The sequence below is a fragment of the Acartia tonsa genome, chromosome 1 (assembly GCF_053477335.1).
Source record: "Acartia tonsa isolate MP-2025a chromosome 1, ASM5347733v1, whole genome shotgun sequence".
NCBI lineage: Eukaryota > Metazoa > Arthropoda > Copepoda > Calanoida > Acartiidae > Acartia > Acartia tonsa.
Window position 1 is genome coordinate 15,068,532 of NC_137260.1, and position 18,025 is coordinate 15,086,556.

At 32.6% G+C, this 18,025-nt stretch overlaps 1 protein-coding gene across 1 annotated transcript in view; it reads left to right on the forward strand.

Annotated features, from left to right (window-relative positions):
* Nucleotides 1-18,025, forward strand: part of Khc-73 (Kinesin heavy chain 73) — a 164,533-nt gene that overhangs the window by 51,361 nt on the left and 95,147 nt on the right. Inside the window, exons 9-11 of the mRNA XM_080169918.1 lie at nt 2,005-2,124; nt 12,914-13,041; nt 13,426-13,541. Coding sequence (XP_080026044.1) covers nt 2,005-2,124; nt 12,914-13,041; nt 13,426-13,541 — 364 coding nt within the window. The remainder of the gene's footprint in view (nt 1-2,004; nt 2,125-12,913; nt 13,042-13,425; nt 13,542-18,025) is intronic.

Genomic DNA, 18,025 nt, shown 5'->3' on the forward strand with positions numbered 1-18,025 from the left:
ATAAATCATTATTAAATGCAACAATAAGGCACATAAAAATTACTAAAACATATATTAATCATAATTAAGTTTCATGCTTAGCTGGCTAAAGCCTTTTTAAAACTACATATAGTCGTCCTATACACCATTCTTCCTTATAAAATTAACAAATTCTACCTGAAGCTCTTATGGTTTCAAATCCCTGATATACTAGGGTCGTTCACACACTATGAGACCAATGATAGGCCCAATTTTGTTCTCCGAAATCTTCACACTCTCATATCTCATTCAAAAGTGAAAAACGTGGGCGCATATAAACAATCCATGCTGCGTCACTTTATGAAGGGAAAGTCAAAAAAGACGACATTTGCGCTTAATTCTAGGATAATGATAAGGAATTAATTTCGCACTTGATAAACACAAAGCTTCCTCGAAAAGAGGTTAAGACACATGCCTAAATTAACGAATAAAAGCTATCTATCTCGGACGGACGTACGGACGGACGGACCGACCCTAATTATAGAAAAGCCTCGCTTTTAAAAATCAAATTAGGTTTAATGGGTTTAGGCATAAGCGAAAAAATCTTTTTCCCTTGATTTATGATATTTCAAAAATAAGAGGGTGGGGGTTATCATTTATGATCAACATACGTTATTCATATTGATATACTACGTCGGACACAATCAGATATAGATTAGCTGCAGTAAAAAATATTATATACTACGACGCTGTCTTTTATATTTTCTGAAATTAAATTTATTTTAATAAAAAAAAATCTTGTCAATTAGTCTTTAATAATGCGCAATTATTAACTAAGAAGAAAATAACAAGGACAATTTGATTTTATAGAAGTTATTATTCATCTATATGATGACATTTTCTTTATTAATTAAACAACATTACAATGAGTGGTTTAAGCAGGAGGATGTGAAACCATTGGGAGGTGAAAAAAGTAGCGAACATGCTCTCCCAATTTCATATCTAATTAATCGTTACGCTGCTTATTTCACAATTTAACCCCTTACAGTCGCGCCCCTTGCCGCACCTTAATCAGTCGGGGGGGGGGGGGGCGTTCAACGCCCCCCCATGTTATCTCAGTTCCTATTAGAGCTAGAGTGCTAAAATTGTGTAAGTCCCCTGTGTTATGATGAATTTCCGACCTTAAGTAAGTCAAGGTCAATTTTCGCTTCCTTCACCCTTTTATTTAACAACCTTTGTTTTTAGGTCCTTTTTTACTTAAAAAATTCAAACGGCGGTAATTTTTTTATTTTTGAAGCTAGAATAAAATTTTTTTTGCAGAAAATGTTAATCTTTATGTAAATTTTATATTTCAAATATCAAAATTTAAAATTCAGCGGCCGCAGCTGTACTTGGCAGCTGCCAGCCGCCGCAGTCGGCGGTCGGCAGGAAAACGGCGGCGGATCTTTATGAAATTTTAATACGTTATGTAGACATGTAAGAAAAGCTTAAGTTTAAAATTTGAAGTCTTTAAGTCAAAAATTGCGGCCACAGGAGCCATTTAAAGATTTCTGGAGACCTGGAGGATCAGGACCTGCAGGATCATACCTGGAACCTGAAATTGACTTGAACACCTGTATTTAATATGAGGATGTACTAGAGGATATTTTAGTATTTTGGTAAGATAAAATGCTTTTTTTAAGTCAAAAAAATATTTTTGCTCTTTACCTGGATGACCCTGCCAGGTTTGCTGACATCCTGTGCCCGCCAGGAGGGAGATATTCAAAAAATTCCAACTCTCGGTTATGTGTCATACCCAAACTTAAAAATTCACGCAGTTTGGGCTCTTTATCTTTCACACACAGAAAATGAGATAGAAAAAACCGGATGGGGGGGCGTTCAACGCCCCCCCCCCCCCCCCCCCCCCGACCGTTAAGGGTTAAGACGTTAAGCATATTCAATTAATGTGATTTTTTTTATTTTCTAACAGACAGTCAAACACTGTAATACTAAATGTTTGCTTCCGTCGATTTTTATATGAAAAATTAACACCTCCCATTTTTTCAGGAAATGAATCAGCTGATGGTTGAGGGAAACAAGTCTCGAACTGTGGCAGCAACCAACATGAACAATGAGTCAAGTAGATCACATGCAGTCTTCACCATTGTCCTCACCTTCACTCTTAAGGTAACAACTTGGTGTCTGTTTTTGTCACGCACTGCGACTCTGATAGGAAATTGACAACATATTCATATGTGCTGTACTAAATCAATCATTACTTGGACTAATTTAATTAAATTAGTTTTTTTTTAGGTTTTTGATAATTCATACAACCCCCTTAAGTTATTCATTACAATAAAATACAATTTTAAAATTTATTTACTGTGTAAATATGCATAAATATAACGTTTTTACTGACAATTAGGTTGATTTTTACTCAAAGCATATTTCTTGTAGACAATAAAATGATTATATCTTTCGTTCTATTTAAGATAAATTGATGAAATAAAAAGTATATTCAATTTTATTATGCTGAGAAGTCACTCATTGATTTTCAGAAATAATAAACCCCTTTGAGTGGGGGAGGGGGGGGGGGCCTTGAGTATCGAAAAAAGAAACTATTGTAAATTTCTTTTCTATTGTGGGTTTTAATGATTCATATAGCAGCCAAACTGTTTTTAGGCAATACCCATTTGTCTGTCTGTCTCTCTGTCCCTCTGTCTGTCTGTTCTTTTGTCTGTCTGTCCCACCACTTGTCTGTCTATCTGTCTAACTACCTCTCTTTTGGATTTCAATGAATCATCTAGCATAGCCTAATTGTAATTTGTTAATGCCTCAAAGACTGTCTATTACTATTTACCTGTCCCTCTGTCTGTCCGTCTGTCTATCCCTCCGTCTGTCTGATCATTCACAGGTTCTCTATTGGATTTTATGTAATTAATTGTCTATTATAGTCAAACTTTGATAATTCTTCTTGCCTGTCTGTCTGTCTATCTGCTGAGTTTCTACCCTTGGTCTAACAGACTGATTCACTTAATTTATAAAAAATTAGATTTAACTAATAATATGGTGGTATCTTGCACCAAGAGATACACAAATACCCTTGTGTTGAAAAAAAACAAATAAAAAATTATTCAATTTCTTCTATGAAAAAAAGTGTAATACATGTTCCTTAAATCTCTTTGTACATCAAAAATATGTTTCTAATTTATAATATCAGGTTATATTCCATTAATTTATTAACAACTAAATTTTTTGACACCCCACTTATGACTTTTAACAGCCCCCTTAAACTAAAATCAAGGGTTATTTTATTAAGATTTTATCAAAACTACTTTACATAAGAAATTTATTACATTTTAAAAAATTTTTATAAAAAGAGGATTGGGATATATCTCCCTCCCAACATTAACTTTGAGCACTATTGTAAAATATATTAAAAGTTATAAACATATATCTATCAAGATCATTAAAGGAATTAATTCAAGTTTAAGAACAAAAGAACTAAAAAAAATTTTTTTTTTGCAGATTTCAAAAACTTTGCAGTGCTCATGAGGTCACAATTATTGCATTACAGAAAAATATTTAGCATGGGTCATTTTTTTGCTTAAATCAACCAATTTTTACTGGGGGCAAAACTTTTATCAAAATTTTTCCAGGGCGGGATGATTTAATCTACAATATATACTTTTGGCTGTTGACAGCTGTTCTCAGCCATTTTTGGCAGTTTTTAGCTGTTATGACAGCGAAATCTAGAAATTAAAAAAAGTTCTTTTAGTAATATGTCCATGACATAAAGTTATAATGTTAATTAAGAAAAGTTTAATTCCATGGAAATATTCAATTTTTTTATATCCTTATAAGCCATTACCCAGCTGCCACTATTTTTGGTAGTATTTTTCAGCTCAGCACACATTAAAACCTATCCCTAATGGATGATTCCTACATGATTATTGATGGATTTGCCCTGAAAATAGCCCAAAAACGGCTAAACAGCTTAGCAAACAGTGCCATTTGTGCATTGATTACGTGATGGTTGCCTTAACCCCCCCCCCTTAAGCTTAACTTTTTGTTAAATTTTGAAAAACAGACCTACCAAGGATTACACATGCCAATTTTCATAACAAAATTTGGATTAATTGATTATGGGATGGTTGCATTAACTCCCCTCCCCCCCCTACATATGTATGAGAGCTTCCTCATGTCCCAATTTACTAATTAAAAGTTGTACAGTACAGTTGTACAGAATATTGCAAGATTATTTTAGTAAAGTCTGGTAATTAATTTATCTAAAAATAGATAGCATATAATTATCTGAATCTGTGACTTGCTTATATACAGCCTCCTTAAACACCCCCAACCCCACTTTATTTTAAGGGGTGTAAATTTATTTCCTTTACACCCCCTTGGAATTTATAGAGGGGTGTATCTGAGGGTGTAGGCTCTTGTGAAGAGGGTGGACATGGGTGAAAACCTAGGGAGGTGTATCCATCCCCCTTAATTTTACAAGGGTGGTGTAAACAACCCCTATACCAACCTTTTGCACGCCTTTGATCTTAACTATACTTTCAGAGTCCATAACGTTGTAAATTCTGTAATTATTCTACAAAAATTATCTTCCTAAATTGATATATAATTTTCGGGGTGACGTGGGGTGGACTAAACATTAAAATTTTATGGAAAAAAAGATATCTTTAGAACATTCATGACTTGAAATTATCCCCCCTTTGTACTCAATACGCATTTTTTATTCTAAGTGCGTCAATTTTGCGTCTAAAGATACCCTTAGTTTAAGCATTAATTTCTCCAAAAAATGATGAAAAAAGATAAATTTTTTTTTGATAAAATGATAAAAGTATATGTAAAATAAAATAAACAGCAAAAAAAATGATAAAATTACGTTAAATAGAACGAAAATTAGAGCGTTTTGTGTGTCTTATAAAATGCGTATTTCTCATGAAAATTGTTACGATTTCGTGTGTTGAGTAAAACTTTTATAAGTTTCCCATTTCTATAAGTGAGCGAGCCGCCGTGCACGAAGTATGTGTTCTTATTTACAAAGTGGGAGATTATTGTATAATTAGGGTCGGTCCGTTCTTTCGTCAGTAGCAGTAAGCCCTTTTCATTAATTTGGACATTTTAGCACAGTGGTCCTCAAGGCAAAAAAAGTTTGACAAAACCCACCAGAAAAACGGACCATATGGCCATCATATATACCCATTGGGGGGCCAGGAACTGATTTTCTTAAAATCATAGCTGTTCCTTCTTGGGATTTATTCCATTTTAAAGATAATAGACCAAATTCCTTAAAAAAATAAGGTTGTTTGTCACTATTTTTGTTGCTATGGTTTCAGAATAGAAAAAATCCTTATAAACCCTGAAAATCTGGCTCAGGTAGATCACAAAAAGTCATGACCCAACATTTTTCCCCCATTGGCGGAAAAGTTAGAGCACCTCAAAGTTTTTTTAACCCTGCCCTGGTGTATTGGCCCCAGAGGGCCTCTCAGAGGAGCTAGCAGAAATCTAAAGGTACCTATAGAACCACAATGGCTGGCTCTAACTATGATTTAAAGTTGCCGGAGACGCTTGCTGGCCTCCTTCCTGCCTTTAAGTGGCAGCAAAATTAGCGCATCCCACAAATGACCATTTTTTGATGTGTTTTTTGAGCATAGCGCGGCGTGTGTGCAGGGCGCAGCCACGTGTATTCCAACTTTTTTGTAGGCCATCCCAAGCCGGTTCAGCAGATGTGCGGCCGGAGGCGGTCGGCCCAGCCGTTTGGCCGACAGCGGCCGTAAAAGGTCGCGAAAATTGATAAAAATCAACGTTTTTGCGGATTTTCGGTGGGCCAGTGCGGCCAAAACCATCTAACCGTCTAAACACACTGTTTTTGGCGGATATGTGTCCTGAACTGGTCGGCAAAATGGCCTGGCTGCACCGGCCCACCAAAGATCTGCAAAAACGTCAATTTTTGACGATTTTTGCAACCTTTGACGGCCGCTGTCGGCCAAACAGCTGGGCCAACCGCCTCTGGCCGCACATCTGCTGAACCGGCTTGGGATGGCCTACAAAAAAGTTGGAATACACGTGGCTGCGCCCTGCACACACGCCGCGCTACGCGCAAAAAACACATAAAAAAATGGTCATTTTTGGGATGCGCTAATTTTGCCGCCACTTTAAGGCAGGAAGGAGGCCAGCAAGCATCTCCGGCAACTTTAAATCATAGTTAGAGCCAGCCATTGTGGTTCTACAGGTACCTTTAGATTTCTGCTAGCTCCTCTGGGAGGCCCTCCGGGACCAATACACCAGGGCATTGTTAAAAAAACTTTGAGGTGCTCTAACTTTTCCACCAATGTGGGGAAAATGTTAGGTCATGACTTTTTGTGATCTACCCGAGCCAGATTTTCAGGGTTTATAAGGATTTTTTCTATTCTGAAACCATAGCAACAAAAATAGTGACAAACAACCTTATTTTTTTAAGGAATTCGGTCTATTATCTTTAAAATGGAATAAATCCCAAGAAGGAACAGCTATGATTTCAAGAAAATCAGTTCCTGGCCCCCCAATGGGTATATATGATGGCCATATAGTCCGTTTTTCTGGTGGGTTTTGTCAAACTTTTTTTGCCTTGAGGACAACTGTGTTAGAGTCGTCCAAGCGTTTTTATGATGATTGCATGATAATTCTTATAACAGGTGGGTACCTTTTATGAAGCGTAGCAATTCTATAATCTAAAAAGTCAATACGTTTATTTAGGATATCCTGATTTTCTAATTTTTTTGGGGAATAGTCCCTTTCGTAACATAAGGGGCGATTCGTCGTATTTCCCACAGGGTTAGGTAATTGGCCCCGCAGGGTTAGAGCCCCCCGCAGGGGCTAGAAATAGGAGAAAAGCTACTGTGAAAAATACGAAGAATCGCCCCATAAGGTGCGATGTTACGAAAGGGACTATACCCATTTTTTTACTACAACTTTTTTATTATGATATAATTCTATTTATCTGATTTTTAAAATATTCCCATGTAAAAAAGGTATGATATTATAAGGGAGGCATCTAAAAATGTATCTTATATTGCAACAGATGTATGTGCAATTTTGTTAGACTTACAAATTAATGTTCTGCTTATTAAGTTCTGCCATCTAACAAGAGTTATTGCTCGTTTGTCCTTCCTTCTGATTTTAGATAATCTTTAATGGATGTTGTCATTTTTGTTTTAAATATTATATATTTATAAATAATAGTTTAAATGATGTAATTTAAAATGGGGAAGAATGATTAAAGTCTAATAATTGGACAACTTCAATAAAAGTTGTTCCCTCAACTCTCTATTAAAATTAGTCGGAATTTAAAAACTTTCCAAAAAGTTTGGAAAGTTTAGGTTTTAAAAGAATGATTTAGTCTGATATTGGTTATATCAAATTAGTCTGGTAGAGAGTAGGCTATCAACAATTTTATACTTTCAAAGTATCATTAACATTCTACACTTGGTTAAAAAATTAAATGTTGAATACTATATCAATGATGTCCAAGCCTTTTTCTTTAAGGGGGGGGGGGGGTTAATGAGGGTTTGAAAGGTTTAGGGGGGGGGGGGGAGGGGTGGAATAATCTAATGTACTTCCGTAAACTTTGAGGGTATCCTAAATTTGTTTTTTGGGAGTTGACATTTAATTTAAATCCTTTTTTAGAATACTTATATTTGGTATAAAACTAAAGAGTTTGGACTTACATTAATGCAACATTTGTTTAGCAAATTTATGAAGATATCTATGAAATTTTTATATTTCTAATTTTGAGGAAGCTGTAATGTATTTTTTCAAATTTAAGTTTAATTTTTTTTTTAAATAGTCATTCTTCTATTTGTATCCAATGTGTATGTAGTGAATTAGAGTGAGTTTAATGAGTCAAAGTTGTAACAATAGAGTTCTGAACTTTACTACCAAAGGAATAAAATTAAAGCTGCTTCCTTGCTTTGCATTTTAATTTTGCATTCAAACATGTGTTCGGCTCCTAAACCAAATCAGAGTAAACGCTTTTCAAAAGCATCATTTTATAAATATAACATTTTTTTTTTGTAAATTTACCATTACCTTTTGTACCATTATTTTTATTAGTATTGACATATTACAATAACTCGTAGCTTTGCCTCTAGCCTATAGGAGAAGGCTAGTGATGTCGTAGTGATCAAGAAAGGATCTTTTTTTAAAACAGCTGAAGACCCAGTAATTTCCGAGATTTTTAACTTCAAAAAACAAAAAAACTTTACTACTTTATACAAAGGGATGATGATTTTACTGAATAAGTTTTTTAATTAAAATCAAAGATTAAATGCTGTTGATAATTGTACGTTTTGTCATGCTTTACACTCTAACCGTAACATACTAAAACAAGGAGAAAAAATGGAAATTGAAGAATATTTCATTTTTAAAAGAAATAAGGAAGTTTTCTTAACAATGTGGATACAGGTTTAGGATAATGAAGAAAATGATAGTTTTTTTTCGCATCGTTTTATAGACAGCTTTCCGCGTATATATAATATAAAAATAAAGATTGAAACCAGTTTTATTAGGACCGATGGGCAAAAAGCCCGGGCTAACAAAACTGGCATTTTATTTTATGACTTTTAGTTTAATATTCGTGGGAAATTGTCTGTGATATGAGGCTTATTATATGTTTTTTAGTAAGAACCTTTTCTAAGAACCTAGTAAAAGTGTCTTACTCTGATTAAGACGTAAACAAATTAGCCAATGAGAGGCCACTATAAATTTTACCATTGGTCAATTACAGTGTATACTGGCCTCTCATTGGCTATTTTTTTTACGTCATAATCAGAGTCAGATTTTTGTCTGTACATATCCCGGTATTTCTGCGTCTCCCCACTATGCTAAATCCAGGAAAGGTTTGACTGAAAGTACCATATAACCATTTCCTTTAATTCTTATGACCAAGTAAACACAGTGGGATATAACTGGTTGAAATATTATTTTTCATATCTTTAATAATCTTGCATCATATGTTAATGTATCAATAATATTTTTAAAAGGGGGGGGGGGGTTAATGCAACCATCTCGTAATCAGTGAGCAAATGACACTTAGAATTCGAATAATTTCGATCTGAACTTTTGCATTAGTAATCCTTGGTAGGTCTATTTTCCCTAAATCAAACAAAAAGTTGGAAAAGTAACGGCTAGCGGCTCAGCCGTTCAGCCGTTTTTTGCCTATTTTCAGGGTAAATCCATCATCAATTACGCAGGAATCGACTTTTTAAAACATATTTTTGGTTTAATTCATGTTAAATGATAGCAATAACCAATTTTAAAACTTCTAGTACCAACAGCTACCGTCTAGAACCGTATGATAGCGTTTTGGAGTAGAAAAGAGTATTATGTTGAGAGAGGTTTCGTGACTTTTTTGCAGTATAAATATCAAGAAAATGGCAAAATAGCTGAGCCGCCAGCCGTTAGCCGTTACTTTTCCAACTTTTTGTTCGATTTAGGGAAAATAGACCTACCAAGGATTACTCATGCAAAATTATAGATGGAAATTCGAATTCTAAGTGCCATTTGCTCACTGATTACGAGATGGTTGAATTAAACCCCCCCCCCCTTATATTCAATGATGTTAATTTGGAAAATTATTACTGGATGTAATACCTAAAGAAAAGCAGATACTGCTTTAATTCCTTTATACAAGTTCATATGTTATTTTATTATTTTATTAATAAAAGACCTTCCATAAAAAAATGAAAACCAACAAATGCTCCAAGAAATTTCTTATGCTTTTTGTCAATTTTGTCCCAGAATTTAGGTTTACTCTCATTGGTTACCATACTTATACTGCAGAGACTAAAAAAAAGACAATAGAGATTAGTTTTGTTTCTATAGAGCTCATGTAGTTTCTCTTTTGAGGTGTTCTTGTGGTCTTAGTGATATTGTAGTTTAGGTTCATTAAACTGCGAAAGTTAAAAGTTTTTAAAAAGGACAAAATTAAGACTAGTTTTTAAGTAAGCATTGTATTTGTCAAGTGTTGTTAGGCAAATAAAAACATTATTCATTATTAAAATGAATTGGAAAATATTATGATAACTCTACAAATGATATAAATGAAAACATATTTAGTGTACTTTGAACATAATGAATGACATAGTGACATAACATGTATGACGACTCTACAATTACTCTATTAGAAAGACATATTCAGTGAACATTGAAGCCATTACCTAGAACTATTATTAAACATATTACATTGTGTCATAACATTGTGTTGGCTTTACTTGTCCTGTAACAATCATATTTCATATTACAGGTTTTTATTTGTATAAGATACTAGTTGCTATGCCCCTAGCCTCTAGAGCGGAGCGGAAGATGTCATAAAAGTGGCCTAAAACCATCCCAAGACATTTGTACAGCTCCCTAAAAAAGTACATTTATTCATACCAGCAATTTCCGAGATCTTAAGCTTCAAAAAAAAAACTTTTCTACTTTATATAATTGGATGTCTGGCAGTCAAATAGCTAAAGACTATCTATAATGACAATTATCTACATATAATTTACGAAGCACAAAAAAAATCATTGATGAACTAACGGGCAAAGGCAGTTATAAAGAAAATATTCAGTTTAGAAAAGGAGAGAGAACATGATAAATAAAAATCTCAAAATCTTTATATGCATACAAATATGAATATTTTATGTGACTTTAGTAGCATGACCGACAAAGTTTTTTTTATATACTGTATGAAAATTGGCGTAGGGAATCTTCACAAAGAAAATTTATCGTCTATATTCAATAGGAGCTGAGACAACGAATTTTACAATGAAATATATTGTAAGGAAGTTCCTTAGAATAATACAGTCAAAGATTTTAGTAATACTTTTGAATTACTTCAAGTTATAAAACTTATATAGGTATGTAAAAAGATATTTTTTCCTAATTTATTGCATTTTAGAAAATTTCAACTAAAAGAAAAAGTATTTTTTTTAATAAAACTGCATAAATAAAAGGTAAAACAAAATTTAATGTTTTTCACAAAAAAAAAACATTACGCAATTTATTTAAGTGCAACATGTAAGAAATAAAAATTTGCTTTATATTTAAATAGAAAAAGTAAAAAAATCTGAGATAGTCATTTCCTTCTAGGGGCGATTCCTCTTGGTAGGGTGGTGGTATTTAATGAACCTTCCCAGAGCTTATGAGAAGCTACACTTAAGGATAACCGTATCGGTTCAGTGGTTAGCAAGATCCTCGGTACAGACACACAGAGGAACAGCCGGACATACTGTTACTTTTAAAAAGTACAAGATACATTGGATGTCAATTTCCTTGTTAGTCTTTGTATTTTTTGTTCTATTTAGACCACAAAATAAACAAGAAGAATAAACATATACTAAGGAGAAAAATCAGGGCTCAGCAGCCGTGCGTCAGTCGCTTGTAAGCTTGAAATCAACTTTTAAAATTTTAAAATCATCTATAAGTCTAAACCTTACCCAAATGTGGCAATCTTTTTTTTAGAAAAATTCAAATCATCCAAACTGGATTAAATTTTAGGCTTTATTGCGACTGAACACGACTGCCGAGCCATGGAAAAAATATCTATTACATAAGAAAATCTTCTTATAGTGTAAACATTACTAATTGACTAAACATACATGGTGGCTTAGCTTTTGTTGTTTTAGTTAAAAATAATATTTTTTTTTTTACCAGTATGGCTTCTAAATCGCTAGATTAGATCCGGTTATCACTCATACTTAAAAATCATGCATAGTATCGAATATGATACAATTTTTCACGATTATTAAAATGAAAATCATAATAATAATACCAAATTTGTTAGACCGGGCCTTCACCTTTTTTAACAACTCTAATTTATGGTGATACATTAAGAGAGCTTTGATTTTGTAAAATTAAAATCTAGAAATTTTGGGTATTGGGTCTACTTGTGGCAGTATTTCAGCAGTTAGAGCAGTATATTTCTTGCAGGTTTTTAAAAGATAATAAATGAAAATGCCTTTATTCCTTTTTTGTATTTTTGATTAATTAAATTAATTTTCCTTGTTTAATAGGTTTGCAAATATAATAAATATTTGCGTACTCTACACATTTTCAAAGTTAGTCCACGAACAAATTATTGTGTACTAAAGAAACTTGTGAATTGTTATTGGGGGGAGAAAATCACATTGTTCTTGTGGTATGACAAAATTTTACCTGATTTGTATAAAAAATAGGATTTTGAACCACGTCGCGAAGCGCCTAAATATTTTATTTGAAGGGATCCAAAAGTTAAAAAGTAGGAGCTAATACCCCTTTTTAAAAATGTTGTGGTTGCCTAAAACCTTCTCCCTTACACTTGCTAAACAGTATGAAATAAAAGTGGTCAAATCTGACTTTTTATGGACAATGGATGTGCTAAATTTTGTTTTGTAAACTTAACTGTCAAGTTTGCAAAGTTCTGTGCGAATTTCTAAGTTTTGGCATGATATCACTAGACTTGAAAACTTGAAAATTACGTTCATCACGCAAAATAAATTCGCAGTTTAAGTAATTCTTTTAAATAAAAGTGAAAAATAAACAAATAGTTTTCCTTAAACAATTTGATGTGAAAGGGATTAAAAGGTGCTTTCTTTCAAAGTAACTAACGAAACTCTTCCCACCTTTAAAAAAATATATTAAAGAGTAGATTAGTTTTATGTGGCCAACCCTGGGGTGCTATGCTGTATCCATCTAACCTAACCTAAAGTTACACAAGAAAAAATTCTCCCCCCCCCCCTTATATTTTCTATTTGTTTCTAAAAAGAGGTGGAGGATTTCTGTCCTCGACTAGACACTTTTAGAGACACCGCTGTTTAGAATAAGAATATTATTTCAACTAAAAAAAAATTTGAAAAGTGATATATACCTATAGAAGATTGTCAGAATTCAAAAAAATATAATGCACATTTGTTTTAAATTATTTGATTCTGATTAACAAAATATATGTTTGCAGGACAATGTGAGTGGAGTTACCGGAGAGAAGGTATCCAGAATATCCCTGGTTGACTTGGCGGGCAGCGAACGAGCGGTCAAAACAGGCGCAGTTGGAGAACGGCTGCGTGAAGGTTCCAACATTAATAGGTAAGGCAAGAAAAGGTGGAATCGCATAATAGAAGGCTTAGATAGATACTAAAATTATAAACATGTTTTCTGTCAATTTATTGTTATAGCCTCTAGGGGTACTTGAGGGAAGGAAGGGGTAGAAGTCAACAATCTACTTTTAATTCTAAATAAGAAAAGTAAACAAAAAGTTAGGAAGGTTGGAGGTACCCTCCCCAAAATAGTGTTAAACATTTAACTTGTAAGAAGCTTCACTGTATAAGAGACACACACAGATAATCATCCTGTTAATTAATAATAATCATATAATGAAACTGATTAGCAAGCTGCTTAAAAATTTACAGTGCTATTTGTGTTAAAAGGTATTTAATCTTAACATTTACTAACATCATTTTATTTTCCTAGATCCCTGACCACTCTGGGCCTGGTAATATCCAAGCTGGCAGAAGGAGGTGGCAGCAGCGAGAAATTTATACCCTACAGGGACAGTGTTCTCACCTGGCTTTTGAAGGATAACTTAGGTAATAATTTGGATGTTATAACATTTAGATAGTAGTATATATAAATTACTTAAATTCTATGTGGTACAGAGTGGATATTTGCATCGAGGAAATTTTAAGGGACTGTGTTCCTACTTGGCTTTTTTAGAGATAATTTAGGTAATAATTTGGATTTAATTACATATGGATAGTAATATATATAAATTAATATAAGTGTATCTTATACATAGTGATAGATGGATTGAGAAAATTATAAGGGAAAGTGTTCTTGCATTACTTTTAAAAGATAATTTAGGTAATAATTTGGATGTAATAATGTATGGATAATTATCATGAAAATTAATGGAATTGACAATTGTATGAGATACATAATGCATATATGGATGGAGAAAATTAAACCCTACGAGAAAAGTGTTCTTACTTGACTTTAAAAAGATAATTTAGGTAAAAGTTTGGACGTAATAATATTTTGATAGTAATATGTATATGCCAATTAATTAAATTGTATGTGATACATAATGGGTTTCAAAAATTTTAACCTAAAGGGATTGTTTCTGACATGGCTCTTGAAAGATAATTTAGGTATTAATTTGGATGTAATAACATATGGATATCAATTATGTAACTTAATTAAATTGCGTGAGATGCATATGGATTAATATATCTAAAAAATTATACCCTACAAGGAAAGTGCTCTTACATTGCTTTTAGAAGATAATTTATATTTGGATATTAATTATTTAAATTAAGTGAATAATCTGAATGTAATAACAAATTTCAAAAGTTACATAAGTAGATAAAAACACATAATCATATCTCCTGATGATTCCTATGATTTTATTCTTATTGATGAATATAAAAATAACACTCAATTAAATGCACTTATTGTGTAAAAAACAATTTTGTATTATGTATAATGTATTAATAATGTAATTTACTTTACATGCTGAGACGATTCATAGGTGTCATGTATGAGATTTATACAGTAGGGAAAAGAAAGGACTTAGGTTTTTGTTAAATCGGTCGCCGCAAGCTAACAACTATATTTTTGGTTACATATAATCTACTTGTTTCACCCTTAGCCTCTGGGGGGCGGTGGAGGTCAAGAAATAAAATCTAAAATCACCTCCAAGATATTTAAAAAGCGTTCCTGTTAAGAATACCTAATTAGGACAAATATTTTTTAAGACCTTTAGCTTCAGAAAATATAAATGTAATACATTATAATGTAGGATATGTTTACCTACAACTATTTATAGCAAATAGTACATAAGGTACAAAACTATAAACATGACAAGAGTTATTGGTCGAGACATGCACCAATATGTATGTCAAGTATCTGATGTAATAATATGTACTTAACACAATTGGTTTATAATAGCTTTTTATTCTGGGAATATATTATTTACATAGGAATATACTTATTATGATAGTTTATAGAAAGGAAAAGTAAGGGTAAGTTGAAAATCTTTTTTTTTCATATTTGGATTATAACATTTGCATCATAATTTTTATTTCTAACATGCAGACATAATTCTAATACATGATATAATTAAATAATGATGACAACATCCATGAAAGCAAACCTCATCAAATCACACAATCAATTATACAAAGAAACATCCAAAAATCTTATATATAATACTAGAGGCTACGCCCCTAGAGGCCTCTAGGGGCACTTGAGGATGGGAGAGTCGAATTTGTTTACCCAATTTCTTATTCTAGATTTTAAAGGAAAAATAATTTTTTAAAATATTTTTGGGGGGTGGAAAATTATTTTTTTTTTTTTGGGGGGGGGGGGGGTTGCGGTGTCCCCCTATCATTTTTAATTATAGTTAAAAAATTAAAAAAAAAAAAAAATTGGGGGGGGGGTTGGGGTATTTATAATTTTTGGGGGGGTTGGGGGTGTCCCACCCCCGAAGAAAATAGTTATAAACCTTCCCGGGACCTATGAGAAGCTACACCTTTAAGGAGAACCCGATCGGTTCAGCGGTTAGCGAGATCCTTCGGGACACACAGACACACAGACAAACAAACAGACAAACATCCTGTTACTTTAGTATAAGGATAAAATTCTGTGAAATCTTTAACAAAAGTGTACTTTAATGCTTTATGCTTAACTAGCGGCTTCGCCCCTAGCCTCTAGGGGCTTTGCCCCAAGAGGTGATCAAAAAAAAAAGGAACAAGGAATTTTTCAGCAAAAAAAAACAATGGGGGGGGATTTTTATGTTTTTGGGGAGGTTAGGGTTGTCCCACCCCCCAAGAAAATAGCCTAAAACCACCACAGGTTTAGTAGGTATATTTCCTGAAGAGTAGAATCCAATCGGTTCAGTGGTTACCGAGATCTTAAGGGACGAACGGACGGACAGACAGACAGATGGACGGACAGACATCATTCTACTTTGTATTATAGATAAGGAAATATATTTTAAGACTTAGTTATAAAGATGCTTAGTTTTTAACATAATGTCAAATCGTCTTAAGAATCAATATTTAAAAATTAAAGTGAATATGATCAAAGATCAGAGCTATCGCTATAAACAAAACAGTGTAAAAATTTGTAAAATTTCAATTCAACATAAAATCAGCATTGATTGAAGAAATCTAGAATGTCAAATAAAACAAAACAAAAACAAAAAGACAAAAATGTTTGCAGAAAAATATCAATAAAGTCTTGGAGGGAATGCATCAGTGAACTTGCAATACAGCGAATATTGGAAAAGATTAATTAGCAAAATTACGTAGAGTTTAATTTCTTTAAATATGGTGTTAAGCAGATGTAGCAGTTAGCAAAGTTGGATGTTTGTCTGTCATTTAAGTTGTTAATAAAGCTTTTTAGCATCATAAATTAGGGTTGTGAATCTTTGAAACAGTTTTAGACTTGTTTTGAAAGCACAAGGATAATTATCAATTGTTTACAAATATTCTTAAATTACTAATAGATTTTAGAATTTCATACATTGAGCTGTAAGGTAATTTTGTTGATTTGTTGGAATTGACTTCTATAAACTACGAGAAAATAACATTTACAATTCTTTAACTAATTTTAAATTTTAAACATTTTCTCTCTTGATTTTTAACTGATTTTGATCATTTTTGTATGGGCACTTTGCATTGAAAATATTTCTTTTCCTTAATCCAAAGACAAACACAAACATGGAGCAATCTATTTAGTTTATACTGCTTGGATCACATTTAATATCATCAAAACTATTGTGTTTACATGATCCACAATAAAGTGCATTTTTATCAGGGCTCGGCAGCCGCGCGTCATCTCAAATTTAACCCCAATTGGATGCTTTAAAATAATTTTTTTAAAAAGAGGGATTGCCATGTGTTAGTCAGGTATAGACTTCCAGATGCTATATATAATCACAAAAGGTTGGTCTCCTGAGGCTTACAAGTGGCTGACGCGCAGCTGCCAATCACTGATTACTAAAAATGTGTAGCAACTTTATATGTGTCTTTTCCCTCATTGAATTTTTGTACACCTTTCTTGTAAATATACTGCTTCGATCAAATTTCGAATACAGTATTCATGTATGAATTTATAATTTTTGTAGAAAATTTCAAAAGTATATGAAACATATTTTAATAAATAAATTAAATAGTAAAGGAATTGTTAGACATATAGATAATTTTTTTAAAATCATTGAGAACTTCAGTTGGATCAGTTGGAAGCTCTCCTGGACCTTGCTTGACGAAATCATTAATCTTTAAGTGGCAATTGCATTGGAAGAAAAATTATCAATTGTTTTATGGATAGGTAGATACATTGCCTGTAAGATATAAAAATAGGGTAAAAATCTCAAAGAAAATGTAGACAAAGATAGGAAGATTAGTATACAATACACCTATTTACTTTTTACTTAAGAATATTCTTAATCTTTTCCTCTCACTGCTTTGATTATTTTTAGTATTTATACAACATTGTCTTATCTAGAAAATATATTTACAAGAAGTAAAACTGTCCTATTGTATAAAGTAGTATATAGTAGTTTTAATTATTTTTTAAATAAATTGATAAATAATTTTTGCCTATGCCTTACCCCTGTTTGAGAGCCTAATACTAATGGATCTATATCTATGGTAACCTAACCCAACGGGGATAACTTAAACTCAATATAACTGAACCTAATCTGACCTAAAGTAAAAAAAAACTACCCCGGGCCCCTACCCCCCTTATATCCAATTTTATTTGAGGTGGAACGTCAATTATTTGATTCCTAAGATTTCAAATATTACATTATCTTAATATTTTACAAAATATTTGAAATACACCATAGTAAAGTTATGCCCTGTAAAATGCAATACTTTATGTACAACATATACTAACTTATTTCTAGTACATTACAGTATATGTATGTACATATATTTTAAATTAACTTTTCTCATAGAATAATCATATTAGAATAATTAAGGTTTTTAATAAATTTAACAAGGATGATTAAGTCATTGTTTCATACCAACTATTATAAGAAAAGTATCATTTTACTATAATCTCA